This window comes from Pseudorasbora parva, chromosome 23 (assembly GCF_024679245.1).
Source record: "Pseudorasbora parva isolate DD20220531a chromosome 23, ASM2467924v1, whole genome shotgun sequence".
In the NCBI taxonomy this organism is placed as follows: domain Eukaryota; kingdom Metazoa; phylum Chordata; class Actinopteri; order Cypriniformes; family Gobionidae; genus Pseudorasbora; species Pseudorasbora parva.
Window position 1 is genome coordinate 16,889,706 of NC_090194.1, and position 15,677 is coordinate 16,905,382.

At 34.2% G+C, this 15,677-nt stretch overlaps 1 protein-coding gene across 1 annotated transcript; it reads left to right on the forward strand.

The window, feature by feature from the left end:
* Window positions 1–7,031: 7,031 nt before the first annotated feature.
* On the forward strand, window positions 7,032–13,172 carry wu:fk95d07 (uncharacterized). Its single transcript, XM_067432931.1, has 5 exons — window positions 7,032–7,067; window positions 8,080–8,137; window positions 12,063–12,128; window positions 12,764–12,808; window positions 12,900–13,172. The coding sequence occupies exons 3-5, from the start codon at window positions 12,075–12,077 to the stop codon at window positions 13,119–13,121; spliced, it is 321 nt and encodes a 106-aa protein (XP_067289032.1). The 5' UTR covers window positions 7,032–7,067; window positions 8,080–8,137; window positions 12,063–12,074; the 3' UTR covers window positions 13,122–13,172.
* The last annotated feature ends 2,505 nt before the right edge of the window (window positions 13,173–15,677 follow it).

Genomic DNA, 15,677 nt, shown 5'->3' on the forward strand with positions numbered 1-15,677 from the left:
TCCTGAAGACAAAGAAACGGTTGCTGTGTTCTATAGGCTCCCTTTATACTATAGTCAGTTGGCGTGCCTTTGACGTCACCTGACTTTACTTGCCTAGCCAATCAAGATTGGCGTTTAGCACACATGCTTTAGACACCAGCTCACAAGGAGCCTTCCTATAGCAGCAAGCAACACTGATGCAGTGCATGTTCCAATTTCAAACAGTGACTTACCACACAGCACGTAAATAACGAAGTTGACTTTCGCGTCTTCTTACGCTCGAATATTTACATTGGCTAGGCTAAAACTTTAGTGATGATGCAGCACTGGCCAGTCAACGTCCAGTGTCATTCATGTTTAAAGTTCAAATCGATTTTTTTAAAACAAAATCTAACTCCTGATTCGTTTTGTTCTATGAGCAAGTTAAGTAATTACTAAACAAGTACACGTTTATTCTCTGGATTCTGGGCTAAATGAGTAAATATTATTACTGCATTCCTGACACGGGTCAGAGCCTCAGTCACCTCAGATACCAAATACAGACATTTCCCGTAACATAAAGACCAGAATAGATACACTGGTTTTAAGTGTATCTGGTGTTTAAGTGTATCTAAAACCACTGGCCTACATGATCGGTGGCATTTATCACATACTTCAATGAAAACAATTTAAACAGAGTTCCATTGTTCATTGTAAGATGACAATAGCATGACTGCTTATCCATAATGATAGATATGCAGATTTTACCATGGGATTTCTTGTCTTTAGTATCGCATGAGCGATTGCAACTGTTCATCTGACCAAGGCAAACAGGTTTAGCTGCTCAGACAGATACTTCACCAACCCAAAAGACGTCAACGACTGAGGATGTGAAACTATCAGATGTAATTTCCCATATGGATATCATCTGACATGGTATGGTACAATAAAAAGGTGTTTCATTGTCTAATTTTCACTCTCACACCACCCAATACACACTTTACTAACATATCCCTGATGTTCAGACAGTGGCTGCATTTACAAATTGACGCATTTTTGATGCCCAATTCCGAATGGTTGACCGCATCTGTTTTGACGGACGGCTTCCATCGTTTTTTAGTTGCCTTTAATAAAATTGGTCCATATGACTTGTGAATTATATTTCAACATCATACTTATACAGTTTACTAGAAAAGTTTGCTGTATTGTCTCCTTGGACACATTCATTCTTTAAAGCTACACTGTGATATTTTCCCCCATCTAGCGGTGAAAAGGTATATGACCATCCAGTGAATTTCTGTTCCTCTCAATTCTGATTTCGTTTTAACTCCTACAGTGGCCAATTTAGTCCAAGATTAACATGGCAATCCCCCTCTTCACATTCAACACGGTGCCATCGAATGTTAAAACGTGAAAGGTGAAGCTTGAATTTATGGATATGTCCCTCTTTACTTTACTTTTTTAGGCTTCTTTACTTTCAAGATGGAGGGGCAACATAGCGACCTGCATTCGAACCCCTCACCCGTATGTCTTTTCAATGGCATATTATAAATTTACGAGAATACTTTATTACTTGAAAGAAGTAAATATACATTAATGAGCACATATATTTTTGAAAGAACTAAGTGTTTTTAGCTAAGAGTAAACTAAAAAAGTTACACAGTGCAGCTTAAAAGTAGACATGATGTCGCATTTTGTGAACATTCCTTAAAGTTTTATTTTTAAATTCCAATGAATTATTCCATCCACATCTTAAAAGCAGTCTTGATGGTTTGCTCACAATCGGACAGGTCAAGTTCTTAAGTTTAGCTCACTGATTCAGTGATCCAGTGGAAAACTGCCTAGAGAAGGGGAAGTTCATCAATGAACAACAATTTAAGTCTTCACAAAAAGTTCTTGTATGACTTTTTCCCCACTTTTGTTTTCCAGAGAAGGGAACAACATGAGAGTGAGTAAATCAGGACTGAATTTACATTTTTAGTTGTTGCTTTAAAGAGGTCATTCATGTCCTGTTTCAAAAAACTAAACATATTTACAAATGGTTACTGAAAACCAGGTACATTTTGTCACTGGTGCACTGCAAACACTTTAGCTTCTAACTTAAAAGTAAACATCGAAATGCATAAAATACCATTCCTACGAAAAGCAAAATGCTTTCAGCCTACTTTCTCAGAAATATACTCTTATACTGACAGTATATTTGGAGTATACTTGTTCTCAATATTTTTTAGATACTTTAAAGTATAATCAAGTATTCTAAGTATACTTGGCTTGTAGTTGTGTTTACTCTTTTGATTGAGTAGCCTATTACTGGGATAGTTCACCCAAAAATGAAAATTAGCTCATGATTTACTCAGCCTCAAGTCATCCTAGGTGTATGCATATGACATTCTTCTTTCAGACAAATAAAATTTGAGAAATATTTAAAAAGTCCTGGCCAATCCAAGCTTTATAATGGCAGTGATTGTTGTCCTGTTTTTGAAATCTATAAAAGTGCCTCTGTCCGTCATATAACGTGCTCCACGCGGCTCAGGGCGGGGGGTTAATAAAGGCCTTCTGAAGCGAATCAATGCGTTTGTGTAAGAAAAATATTCATTTTTAAATCTTTGCCTTCCATATTCAACTAATGGAAAAAGTGTTGAAAGTGCCTCTGCAGTTCAAAATGCTAATGCTACCATTTATGCTCGTCAGACGTAGCACAAGCATTTTGAACTGCAAAAGGCATTTTCCAAATGTTTTCCATTAGTAGAATATAGAAGGTAATCGGCTGGAAGAGGACAGAGAAATTGTTATGAACTTCAAAAATAGAACAACATTCACTTGGCTTGGATTAGCTAGGACTATTTTAATATAACTCAAATTGTATTTGTCTGATAGGAGAATGTCATATATACCTAATGACTTGAGGGTGAGTAGATCAAGATTTTTAGGTGAACTATTCCTTTAAATGCTTTTTTTCACATAGGTTTACATACTGTCTTATAAACTTGATTTTATAAGGAAAACAGATATATGTTCCTAATTCTAAGTATCTGAATTGTTGTGTTGTCCACTGGTAGTGTATAGGTGCTTCGTAGTACGGTACATAGGAATTTACCTCAAATCTACTTTATACTGGGTTCAATGGGTTCAAAATCAATGCAGCATTGTCTCAAAAATACCTAATATATATATATATATATATATATATATATATATATATATATATATATATATATATATATATATATAAAATAGCCATAGAATAGAAAACAGAGAAAAGAGAGCAGTTTTCATGAATATAAGCATGATCAACATGACCTGGCATTTTAAACTGTGTCTTTGCTAATTCAGCAATGTTGTGTTATTAAATGAATCAGCTGTTTTGAAAAAAATCGGTTGAATAAATCATAATGATTTTGTGAATGTTACATTTTTTTAAATGTTTTAATGTTAAATGAACCTGAACATTATTTGTGCATGTGTATTTGTACCAAATTCAGATGCAACTTCTGTGCCATGAATTTTATTGTAAGTGATTTGATTAACAGCGCCATAGTGTCTTACTATTCTAATTGTATTTATTCATTAAATATAATTTCTCAGACAGTAGATATGTATATATATATATATATATATATATATATATATATATATATATATATATATATATATATATATATATATATATATATATATATATATATATATATATACATACATACATACACTACCAGTCAAAAGTTTTAAACGGTAAGATTTTTTTAATGCTTTTAAAGAAGTACTGCTCACCAAGGCTGCATTTATGTTATTAGAAATATAAAAAAAACTATAATATTGTGAAATATTACTAAAATAAAAAAATAACTGTTTTCTATTTGAATATAATTTTAAATGTAATTTATTCCTGTGATGCAAAGCTGAATTTTGAGCATCATTACTCCAGGCTTCAGTGTCACATTTCTTCAGAAATCATTCTAATATGATTTACTGCTCAAGAATAATTCATGATTATTATCAATGTTGAACAGTTTTTTTTAGGATTCTTTGATGAATAGAAATAATACCGGTATAAGGAATACCTTCATAAAGGTATTCTTGTATACTTCATAAAATTAACTTGACTAACTTATTTTTCGTTAGCGATCTTATGATATTATTTTTATACAGTGGCCCCAAAAAATATTTGGACACTTAAGACACACCTAAAACATTGTGCCATTGTGTTTTTTATTTGACAACAAGTGCCATTTATTTTAAAGACAGACAGCATCATTTTCAAAATATTTCACCATAACTAGTTTGATAGGTTTTAAGTGATAAAACAATAGAAATACTGTTGAAAATGAAGACAAAGGGTATTGTGACACTTTCTGAATGTCAAACGTCAGTGGTACGGATAATGTGACAGAAGATCTGTGAGAATTTGAAGGCTTCATATATCCAGTTTAAATCCCACCGAGACCAGCTGGTTCTGCTTGTTTAAGGAAAGTGAACCACTAGCCGCATTTGAGCTTTTGTTACCTAATGTGAAATCTTCAGTTACCATAAAGACATTTTTCTCAAACCACTGCCAAAACACACTTTATTGGTGTGAGTGGGTAGGATCAGAGACTGAAAATAATCAACTTGATTTCTCCATAGCACGTACTGTTGTGAAAGACATTTGGTGTGGTAGATGAATAGAAAAATCATAGACACATTACACGCATCAGCATCATGATCAGATTTCGTAAATATTTTTTATATTGAATTTGGAGGTACAGATGTGAATGCCACTTGTCCAGTTTGTCCGTGTGCATTCAAGTGCCTGATATTTCTGCCCTGTAAGCAGTTCATATTTAGATTTCTTTAAGGGTTAGTTCACCCAACAATTAAATTTACCCGATGGTTACTCTCCCTCAACTCATCCAAGGTGTATGACTTTCTTCTTTCAGACAAATACAATCAGAGTTATATAAAAAAATATCCAGGCTCTTCCCAGCATTCTAATTTGAAGCCCAAAAAGGTGCATCGATCCATTATAAAAGTAATCCACACGGCTTAACAGGGAGTTAATAAAGGCATTCTGAAGCGAATCGATAGCTTTTTGTAAGAAAAATATCCATATTTAACACGTTATAAAAAGTAAAATATCTAGCGAAAGGCGTTTTTCATATATTTTTCATTTTTCAATCTATTTATTCAATATAACTGATTGTTTTCGCCTGAGAGATGAATATCATATACACCTAGGATGGCTTGAGGGTGAGTAAATTATATGATATTTTTCATTTTTGGGCGAACTATCCCTTTAAAGCCTTTCAAAACAATTATATCATATATCTTTACATAGTATCATAAAAAGAAGCTGCAATGCTGGTGGTTTCAGACGACCACAGACCACAATCAAAACGAAACACTGCATTACAAAAAAACAAAAAAAAACAAGCAAAAAAAAACTACAAAAAAAAAAAACATGTTGAAACAAGTGTTCAGGCATTTTTAAAAGCTCTTTAAGAGGTCACGACTCACGAGTGAATTTTGATTCATGTTACACAACTATTTTGGTAGCACTTTATTTTGCAGTCCTGTGTTTCCAAAAAGCATTGTAAGTCTAAGATATTACCAGTATTTTATTGGGTAACTGCGCTGTAAATACATATAAGAGGATGTACTCTGAAATAACGTGTAACCACTATTTTCTCTACATTTCTGATTTCATTACAGGAGGATATGATCTTAAATTCAAGCACAGAATTAAAATCCATATTCAAGTTTCTTGACAAAAGTTAAATCTACAAACAGGAAATAATCGATTATGTAACATCTACCTGCAGAAAACATCCAGCAAACTAAAAAAGTTCTCAGAAATGTACAATGTTTTAACAATGTTTTCAAAAAGTTATCACAAAAAACATTACTTATTCATCGTTCATGGAATGTTTTTACCTGAAACATTTAGTTGGATGATCGCATAACGTTTTTGAAAAGATTTAGAATGTTCAGAGAACAATCAAAAGTACCATTCCCTTAATGTTTGCAACATTATAAAATGGAATAGTCCCTTAAAAGTGCAATATGTAAGATTTTTGCAGTAAAATAGCCAAAATCCACTAGGCCAGTGTTATATAGGCCTACTTTGTACAGTGGAGTAGGCCTACTAATAATATCCCAAATGTTTCGAATTATTTGAAAATTGTAATAAAATTGCAATTTTAAGGAACCGTCAATGGCTTCATAGAGCAGACTTTGGAACAAAATGAGAAATCAAAAGAGGACCAGTATTAATGTGGCGTTTTTTGAGATGGCGAGAGCTTCGCAACAAACTTATGCTGCGTCCCAATTCGCTTACTTATACTACGTCCTAAAAGTATGTACTCTTTTTGTGAAGAAAAAGTATATACTTTTGAGTGTGTAGCAGAAAAGTATGCAAGCTTCGTTCGGGACATACTACTTCGCCATCTTTAAAGGACTCCGTCGCTTAGTTACGTGCATCCCGTCACCGTTTATCTGCCCTGTGAATCATCGTCAGATTCGTCACAGTTCAAATCCTTCACATTCAGTTTAATCTCCTACCGTATCGGGAAGAAATGTAGCCGCTCGTTGATCTGCCATTTGTGGGTCTTTAATGCAGATACTCTCCTCATGTGTTTGCAGTTTAAATATAATGATGCATTTAAAAGTTAATGGCCAAACGTGTCATTACAAAAGTTCTCAATGCTGCTGCAGGTGAAATATAATGTGGACAACACTGAATAAATATATTTTTGTCAGGTTAAATATTGATAGTTGGTCACTCAAACCCCTTTATCTAAACTTCTCTACTTAACAGTCGAACTCGCACATCCGTCATGTTTGTAGTTTATTAACGCTTTTTATCCGCGTTTGTAGTTCTAATCGAATCCTCGTCCAACTCGCAATGGGTTGTGGGCAATATCAGCCGTTAGAGTGCCCATCGATCCATACTGTGAATTCGGACCGGAAATAGTAAACCATCCGGGAATCTTTGGAATACTCTTTTCAACATACTACGATTTGGGACATACTAATTCTATTTTCGAATACTATTTAGGATGGATAGTATGCGAATTGGGACGCAGGGTTAGACTTGACAGAGACGCCGTTCTTGTATGTGCTTTATTAAACAGGTGAGCAAATGTAGCCTACATAAACCTAACCAATACGTAGCCCAACACGATCACCAGTATGATGCTCTATGTTGATGTAGCTTAGTTATTTCTAGTCTCATACCGCCAACAAACAAACACACAACAACATTAACTTTCAACACACTCAAATGCACTTAGATAGTGTAGACCAAGTGAAACCGCATCGCGTTTCCCCATAATTTTAAAATAACTGACGTGTATTACAGTAGGCTACTTGCGGGTAGTTCAGTAGAATGAATTGTCCCCATTTCTTTATGTCCTCTCGGGACTCACGTGTGGTGCTGATATCTGTCTCTTATGTCGCATCCTGCTTCATACCACAGTCATGTTAAAAAAACATGAATGCATTCACTCCTCCATAAACATTATTAGATCGGTATGAAGACAAGTTCCATGATTCCACTCTCGTTCACTGCCATAAATCTACAACTTTGTTATTGTTTGGAAGAGGTTAGCGACCCCTAGCGGCGGAAAAAATACATAGTAGCCTACAGCATTAAAGTTTGCTTAACAAAGAGAGAGAAACACGTTTTTAAAACATTTAAAAAGACTGGACATTTTTGAACACCCAAAGAACATTTAGAAATATTGTTTTATAACCTAAAGGGATAGTTGTTCCAAACCTGTATAAATCTCTTTCTGCTGCTGTATGCAAAAAGGAAATATTACTACCACCACTACCATAGTATTCTAAACACTCAGCATTTCAGCAAAGTAGTCCGAAACACTCTAAAATTAAGCATATAGAAAGGTATATTAAGATCAGATTAAGATTATAATATGAATTATATGTTGATTGTTTTAAAGTGGTTCATAGATTCATTAGAATAATACTTATAGTCTAATTAATTGTTAAAATAGTTAATTGTCTCCATTATCAAAACCACAGCTGATCAGGAGGAATATAAAAACACAGAATTTCAATTTAATTGTTCCTACTTTAAATTTTAATTATATTAGATTTTACAATAATTTGTCTGTCTTTCTGAAGCGGTTCTCTACGAAGTTCTCACGCTGATGATCAGTGGGTTCATCTGACCTCCGCTAAGGTAAGGATAATGTGTGTACACCTGAGAACCCAGAGGGTTATAGAGAGACGGGTTATAATGCGGGAAGAAGTTATAGCCATAAGGGAAGCTGTCCAGACGACTCTGGCTGAAGGGGCTGAAGTACTCCAGTCTGGGAGAAGGATAATAGTATGTACTGGTCACAGTGTTAATGGATTTCTGAGCCAAAGGACGTCGGATGAATCTCAGACTCTGTCATAGAAAGAAATGAAAGAATAACAGTTACAGTATAAATTTTATTTCAAAAAGCAAATTTATTGTTGATAGAACATCATTTTGAGCTCATAAAACAAGCTTTTATTAGATAAAACATTAGGTGTGTGTCCCGGTTCACATGTGTAATATAATAGTGAGTTGTGTGATCAATATACTCTGATTATGCAAAAATTAATTTCTCTCAACATAAGGACAGAAGACAATAATTGGGAAAAAGTTACTCAAAAAAGTACATTTAAAAGTAATACGTTAATTTACTATTTACTTAAAAAAAGTAATCTGATATATAAATTGTAATGCATTACTCCCAACACAGGTTATTAACATAAATACATATATCTTAATGCTATAAAGGAATTTAAATATACTCACACCAACAGTTATAGGGACATCTCCTGGTTGCATGCCCTGTCCATGCTAAATATTCAAAAACAAATGATGATCAATAACCACGCACAAGAAAATATATAGCTCAAACACAATATTCAAACTCTCAAAATTGATTTTGTTGCTGACATACAGCAGAGCAGAGTGCACAGAATACAAGCCCCAGCACTAGAATCACAGTCATCATGATCGAATCTCTAAAAAAAAGACAATAATCAAAAGAAAAAAGTTTTACTTTTATATTTATCCAAGGTTTCTGACCTCATTGTTAACATACATACAATACATGCAAAGTGAAACTGAAATTAGAATAGAATAACTCACCTTTTTAAATATATTGAAAAGCCAAGTTATGGAAGAGGGTAAAAGATGATACATCAAAATGACAAGTGACTATCTTTTTGACTGCATATAAACTATTGTATCAACCAATCAGATGAGGACTATGCCATCATGTCTTTAATCAACAACAAAAAAAAATGATTAATGCTTTCATTATGTTAATTAAACTCATAATAACACCTTGGGAATGCAATTATTACTTTTAGTCCTATTACAACAGTGGTTGGTGGTCATTGGTGAGGAAACTAAAACACACACTTGGAGCTTCTGGAGCCATAAATAAGGCAGCAGTTGTCTAAACCAGATCAGATGTGGTTTCAACCATTCCTCATGATAAGATCTAAAAAGAACTCTTAATATTAACGTAAGGATGACATATCAGTTACTCAACGTGATCCGCAATGAAAATTAATGTACCACATAAAAACCGTAAATACATTTGTAAACATGTCTGTCATATTTTGGTTATATTTTGTTGCAGCAGGCATATCTGGGTTTACCAAAAGTCTGAGGTTGATTTCACACTTTTTATAGGGAAGTCCTAAGGAGCTGGTGTCGCAATTTTAATAGGTGTGTGATTATTTCATTTTAAAAAAATGTGGTCACAGTCTGATCGGGTAATGACTTGTATGTTTTTCCGAATAAAAACATGAAACGTGCATATAGCCTAGTAGGATTACACAAAACCTGATTATTTATTGCGTAAAGGTAAGTTTGCAACCTTTTCTGCAAGTTTTTGTGATCATCTGATACTGCATGTGTGCTTTTATGGTAAAAACGAAAGATAAAGATATCTATTTGCAGCGTTGTCCTTGTTTTTGCCAATAAAATCACTAGATTTTCTGATTAAAATACAATATTTCCGAGCAAAGATCTCTTTCTTCAAACATATGGAGTGATAAAGAGCCAGTCTTAGGTTAGGTGAGCAAATCATCTTTTTAATTCTGAAAAAATTCTGTTTGTTTGCTGATCTAGGGTCATCAGTTCACTGGTCCTCCATTAGCTCAGGTAGAAACAGTATCATGCCTATAGGAATATTATTTTTCTTTCTTTCTTCAAGACTTAATATTGATAAGTAGTGGATTGTGAATATTTTGTGCTGACTGGTGTCAAGCAATGTTTTTTTGTTGTTACTGTTTTTTGTATATGAAACTATGAGTTAACATCTGAACATATGTGAATAATGTATGTGATCCGAGGATGGTGTCCGAGGTGAAAACTCTCGGAGAGATGCTGACCTCTATTGGTTCAAATCTGTCATTGAAATAAAATGTTAAAATTGTTTTTTTCCCCCTGCACTGTAAAATGGGCTAGCTAGGCCTACATATTCACAAGTAGGCTAGCCTACTAAAACAATTAATATAAATGTTACCGAATGTAATACATTTGATATAATGTAACAACAGTTTTATAGTGTAATTCACACGAATAGAAAAACAAACAACAACAAAAAACAAACAAACAAATGATTTAATTTCAGACGCATCCCAGCATTTCAATGTATTTTGTAGGCTACCATCAACGCAAAAAAAAAGAAGAAGAAAAAAAGAGAATGCAATAAAATTTCCGATACACTGAAAATAAATGATTTCCGAACGAATGATTTCAGATTTGTTATGCGAACATAACATGCAGTATGTTTGAAAAGCTAATATAGGCCTATACATTTGCGACATTGATGGCAATTATATAAAGAGGGAAAACATAGACCTTGTGGTTTGGTGTCGGCCTGCTAGCTACTTTGGATATAAAGCATTTGCAAATTATTTGATTAATTAATCATGTAAGCCTATTTTTTTTATCCCTGCAAGTAAAATACAAGTGTATATAGTTTCATTAAGTGAATTAAACACACACACACACACACACACACACACACACACACACACACACACACACACACACACACACACACACACACACACACACACACACACAGGCTATAGGCTATATCCCTTGGAATGCCAAGAAGACGCTGTATAGTTACAGCGGTGGTTTTCTATAATTACTGAGGAAAGTCTTAACAAATACACCTGCAGTTTAAGAAGACATAAACAAGACCGTAATGATGTCTAGACTTGACTAGAAGTCGACGTAAGAGGTAAAATAGCTTTTACTATAAACTTTGGGCAATACTTTTAGTAAAAATGGTTACTTATCTGGCTCTGGAGAATGTGATATTATCTGAACAATTTCTGAATTACGTGTTTTGACTAGAATATTCAAGATGTCGTAATTTAATTAGTTCTGCTATGATTTCTCTGTGGTCAACTGTGTGGTAAGATCTGATTGGACTGATTTTTGATATACTACACATAAGGTATTTAAATGCATCTATTCCAACATTAAAGCAGAACTGATTGTCTCTCGCTTGATGGTAAGTTCTTTTGCCTTTATTCCTCTTCGATAGTCAGGTATTCAGGACTTTGCAACTTTGATACAGTAGGCTACATGATATCTTCAAAGGACTATTATTATGACAAGAACTAAGATAAGAACTGCATATTATCAATAACACCCAATGACTGGTTTATCAGGCATGAATGATATAGTGTTTATATGGATTCAGCAAATGGCACGTACACACTTTACTGTTTTCACAGATACCACTTTCTCCAGCTAAATGCAGATAAAACAGATATTATTTTAATTGTTAAAGTGGTAATCATATTTTCAGTTATACTACTGGACAGCTTTAGGTCATATGGTTAAAATCTTGTACACACACTTGACTAAATTTGAAGACTTCAGAATAGTCCATTCTCAAGTATGAATGTATGTTCTATTTTTTAATTATCTTTTTTTATATATATTATCTGTGAAGCACTTTGCAGATATATTCTTATTATTACCAATTATTGTTGTTTTTATTATTATTACAATTTATTTATTTATGTATTTTTAATGTGCTTTGTGCTACAAAAAATGTTTTGAAGCTTTAAAAGTGTTTTGTGCATTTTAGGGTAAAACAAAGATGAAGACAGTCATTGTAGTGTTGTCTATCCTGGGTCTTTGTCTCAGCGCTCCAGTAAGTTCCACTAAAAATTAAATAAAAATCAAATGTTAAATGGATTAAACATTTTTAAAAAATGGATTAAACATGAATTAAAAGATTAGTTCACTTCAAAAATTAAAAATGACCACATGATTTACTCACCCTCAAGCCGTGTATATATGACATTCTTCTTTCTGATGAACACAATCAGAGTTATATTAAGAAATCTCCTGATGCTTTTAAACTTTATAATGGCAGTCACGAGTTTGAAGCTCAAAAAAGGGCATCCATCCTCATAAACGTACTCTGGGGAGTTAATAAAGGCCTTTGCGTTTGTGTAAGAAAACAATATATTTTACTTTATAAAGTTTTAAACATGGATATTTATCGATTCGCTTCAGAAGGCCTTTATTAATCCCCCAGAGCCCTGCGGAGTACATTTATGAGGATGAATCCGCTTTTTTAAGCTTCAAACTCGTGAACCACGTTCACTGCCATTATAAACCTCGGAAACATCAGGATATTTATTAATATAACTCAGATTGTGTTCATCAGAAAGAAGAAAGACTTAGAATGGCTTAAGGGTGAGTAAATCATGGAGCAATTTTCATTTTAAAGTGAACTACTCCTTAAAAATAGAATCATTCTGAACAACATTCTTCATACAGGTGGAGCAAGACACAGGCGGAGACAATGAGCCAGTAACTGGTGAGGTGAGAAAATCATTTCTGCATAACAACATCCCAAAACAATGCATTTACATGTCTGTACATCTTTCTGTGAACGTTGTGTTTACTGATCTAGGGTCAGCAGCAGCATGTTGGTTCTCCACTTGCTCACACAGACCCCATCACCAGGAATATCTTCTTCCCTATTCCAACAGCTGATAACATCTTTATGAACTCTTATTTTAACTATCAAAACCCATTCTACCCGTATTACCCGTATTACCCGTACTACCCATCATCCTTCTCTGCCTACACACTGCCCCCTATTGTTATCAGTCTGCCTCAGAGAAATCCCTGAACCTGAAGCCTGAATCATTACTTAAAGATCTTCAACGGCAGATGGCACAGATGAAAGCTTTTAATTATGTATATTTCAGGCTGACACAACAAAAAAAACTTTCATTTATTAAATAATTATACCTTAAGTGTGCAATGATGTGATCTTTATCCAATGTATGTGTACAAGTGCCATAGTTTGCTTAATCCAATAATTTTGTCCATTCATATAATACACAATAAAAGGTGTAACATTGCACTGTGGTGAAATTATTGTTCTTTCTATACTATATAAATAAAATGAATAAATATAGCTGCAAGTAGCGATAGAGTCAAGTCCCTGTAAGGGCTGGAAGCATAAATCAGAGCAGGAAGAGCAAAAATAGAATGTACGTGAAAGTACAGAAGCTGGTTCAGAAGTATAGGCCTATGTGAGAATAAACCCAAAATGAAGTTGAAAACAGATGAGAACAAATACAGAATGAACAAAAACACTTTTCTACTAATCCAATAGGAAGAAAGATTAGTACAATGCTTACTAGGATAATAAAGGAATTGAAATTACACATATTTCACTCTCAGAAAAAAAAGGTACAGTGCTGTCTCTGGCGCGGTAAGGTACAAAAGTGAAAAGGTACGTCTTTGTACCTTACTCACTGTACCTTTTTCTTTCTGAGTGACAATTTTATAAAATTGTCCCATACAGGGCTCAAACCCACAACCTCTGGGTAAGGTGTGTGTCACTCATCTCATTGTACACTGGAAAGACGGCATCTGTGAGAAGCACACAAAGTTCCATAGTTCAAGTGAGAATCAAACGAAGATTTTTGCACCACGTTATATTTAAATGATTAAGTTCAGATGAGATCATTCTCAGAAAGACACATTGTCTGGAACAGAAGCAACTTTTGCAGTTCTGGCTAGTAGAGTACCTCTTGCAGTCTTGGCATGCGCCTCAAGCAAGGTTTGGGGCAGGTGGCTTAACATAGGGGTTTTCAAACATACAAAATGTGCAGGGCTGAGGGTCCAGGACAGGTTTAAAAACCACTGGCTTAACAGACTGCGCCATTCAGTTAACACTGATTTGCCAGAATGCAAATTCAGTGTAAGAATGAACACATAAAAGCGTTATTTAGCCATTATTTAGTAACTGGATTAGCATGCTACGCTAACTTATTGCTAATGTAACAATGCTAAAGAGCCACATTAGAAAGAGTGGCAGCTGGTTAGCATTTTAACCGATAAGCACAGATAAGTCTCGGGAACAATATCAAGAATCAATTCAGTCCTTTTTTGTGCGGCCTGGTCAAAAGATATCCCCTGATTTTGACCAAAATTTTGTAAGTAGGAGAAAATAAACTATTTAATTTGCTTCAATATGGAGGACAATCACGTTCGTGACAAAATTCGTCACAATCAGCATAAGAAGGATGTTTAAAATGTAATTTTTTTCACATTTTGAACCATGTTTTCAAACGTTTTAAGCATGTTTGCAACAAAACCTTATATCTCCGGAGCACCAGAGATATGAGCTTTATTAATATGTTGTGTTGTTCATCAGATCTCAGTGCAGGGCCAGTTATGGTGTAAAATAACTAATGAAATTATTGTTCCTTCTGCACTAGAGTTAAATATAGGGTTTGGTCAGGGCTAATTTTGTCCTCTTGACCCACATGAAAAAAGAAAAAGAAAAACACTTCCCCAGCTAAAATATTATTACAACTATGATTTGGATACCTGTGATTCTGTATGTAAATGTAATCATTATGTAAATTATGAAAAGGTAAGTTTAAGTTTAGGTAAAACATGTAAATATTCAAAATTAATTTAAAAATAATAGTATTACGAGGTATTGCAAATTAAGGCTAAAATAAACTCAATGCTAAGAGGTGTTGAAGCCGAGAGAATGATGGGGCTTTGTGAGCAGTTTGATATTCAATCATCACAGAAATTAGCTCTCGCTGCGTGTTAATGACAGACCCACTCATTAACAGACTATTACAAGAGCACACTGAAAAACACTCATGATAACGCTCCGTGAGCATCACACAAACACTGTGCAGCTGAATGAGAACAGCAGGAGAGCAACCTGTCTGCTCATCTCAACAGATTGCTGAAATGAGATGTGGCTTATAATGTTAAAAAAGCTAGATCATTGATCTGAAAGGGGAGAACGTGTTCAGTTTCATCTCTGCTTATCAATATTATAATGCATTGCATGAAAGGTGCAGTCAAGAACAAACAGGGCTTAGTTCTGCCAGATTTGAAGTAATTTCTTCAGATTTAGAATCACTTATTGTGTTTAATGTGTGAATGTAAGTTCAGTGCACACAATGATTGTTTGTCCTCCAGTAAAATAAGGTCAGGTTTCTGATATTCCAGATCATAGCCATATTTGAGAGGGAATAAACTTCATGGTCTTAGCATCGAAAGAACAAAATGGGAACTGGTTCATCCTTTTTTTGCAACAAATGTTCTATAAAAACAGGTGATCTTCAGAAACCTCCGGAGGACAAATTACATTTTATGAGCGGTATAGTTTTCCATTCCTTTTTTTGCTGCAAAAATTTAGGACATG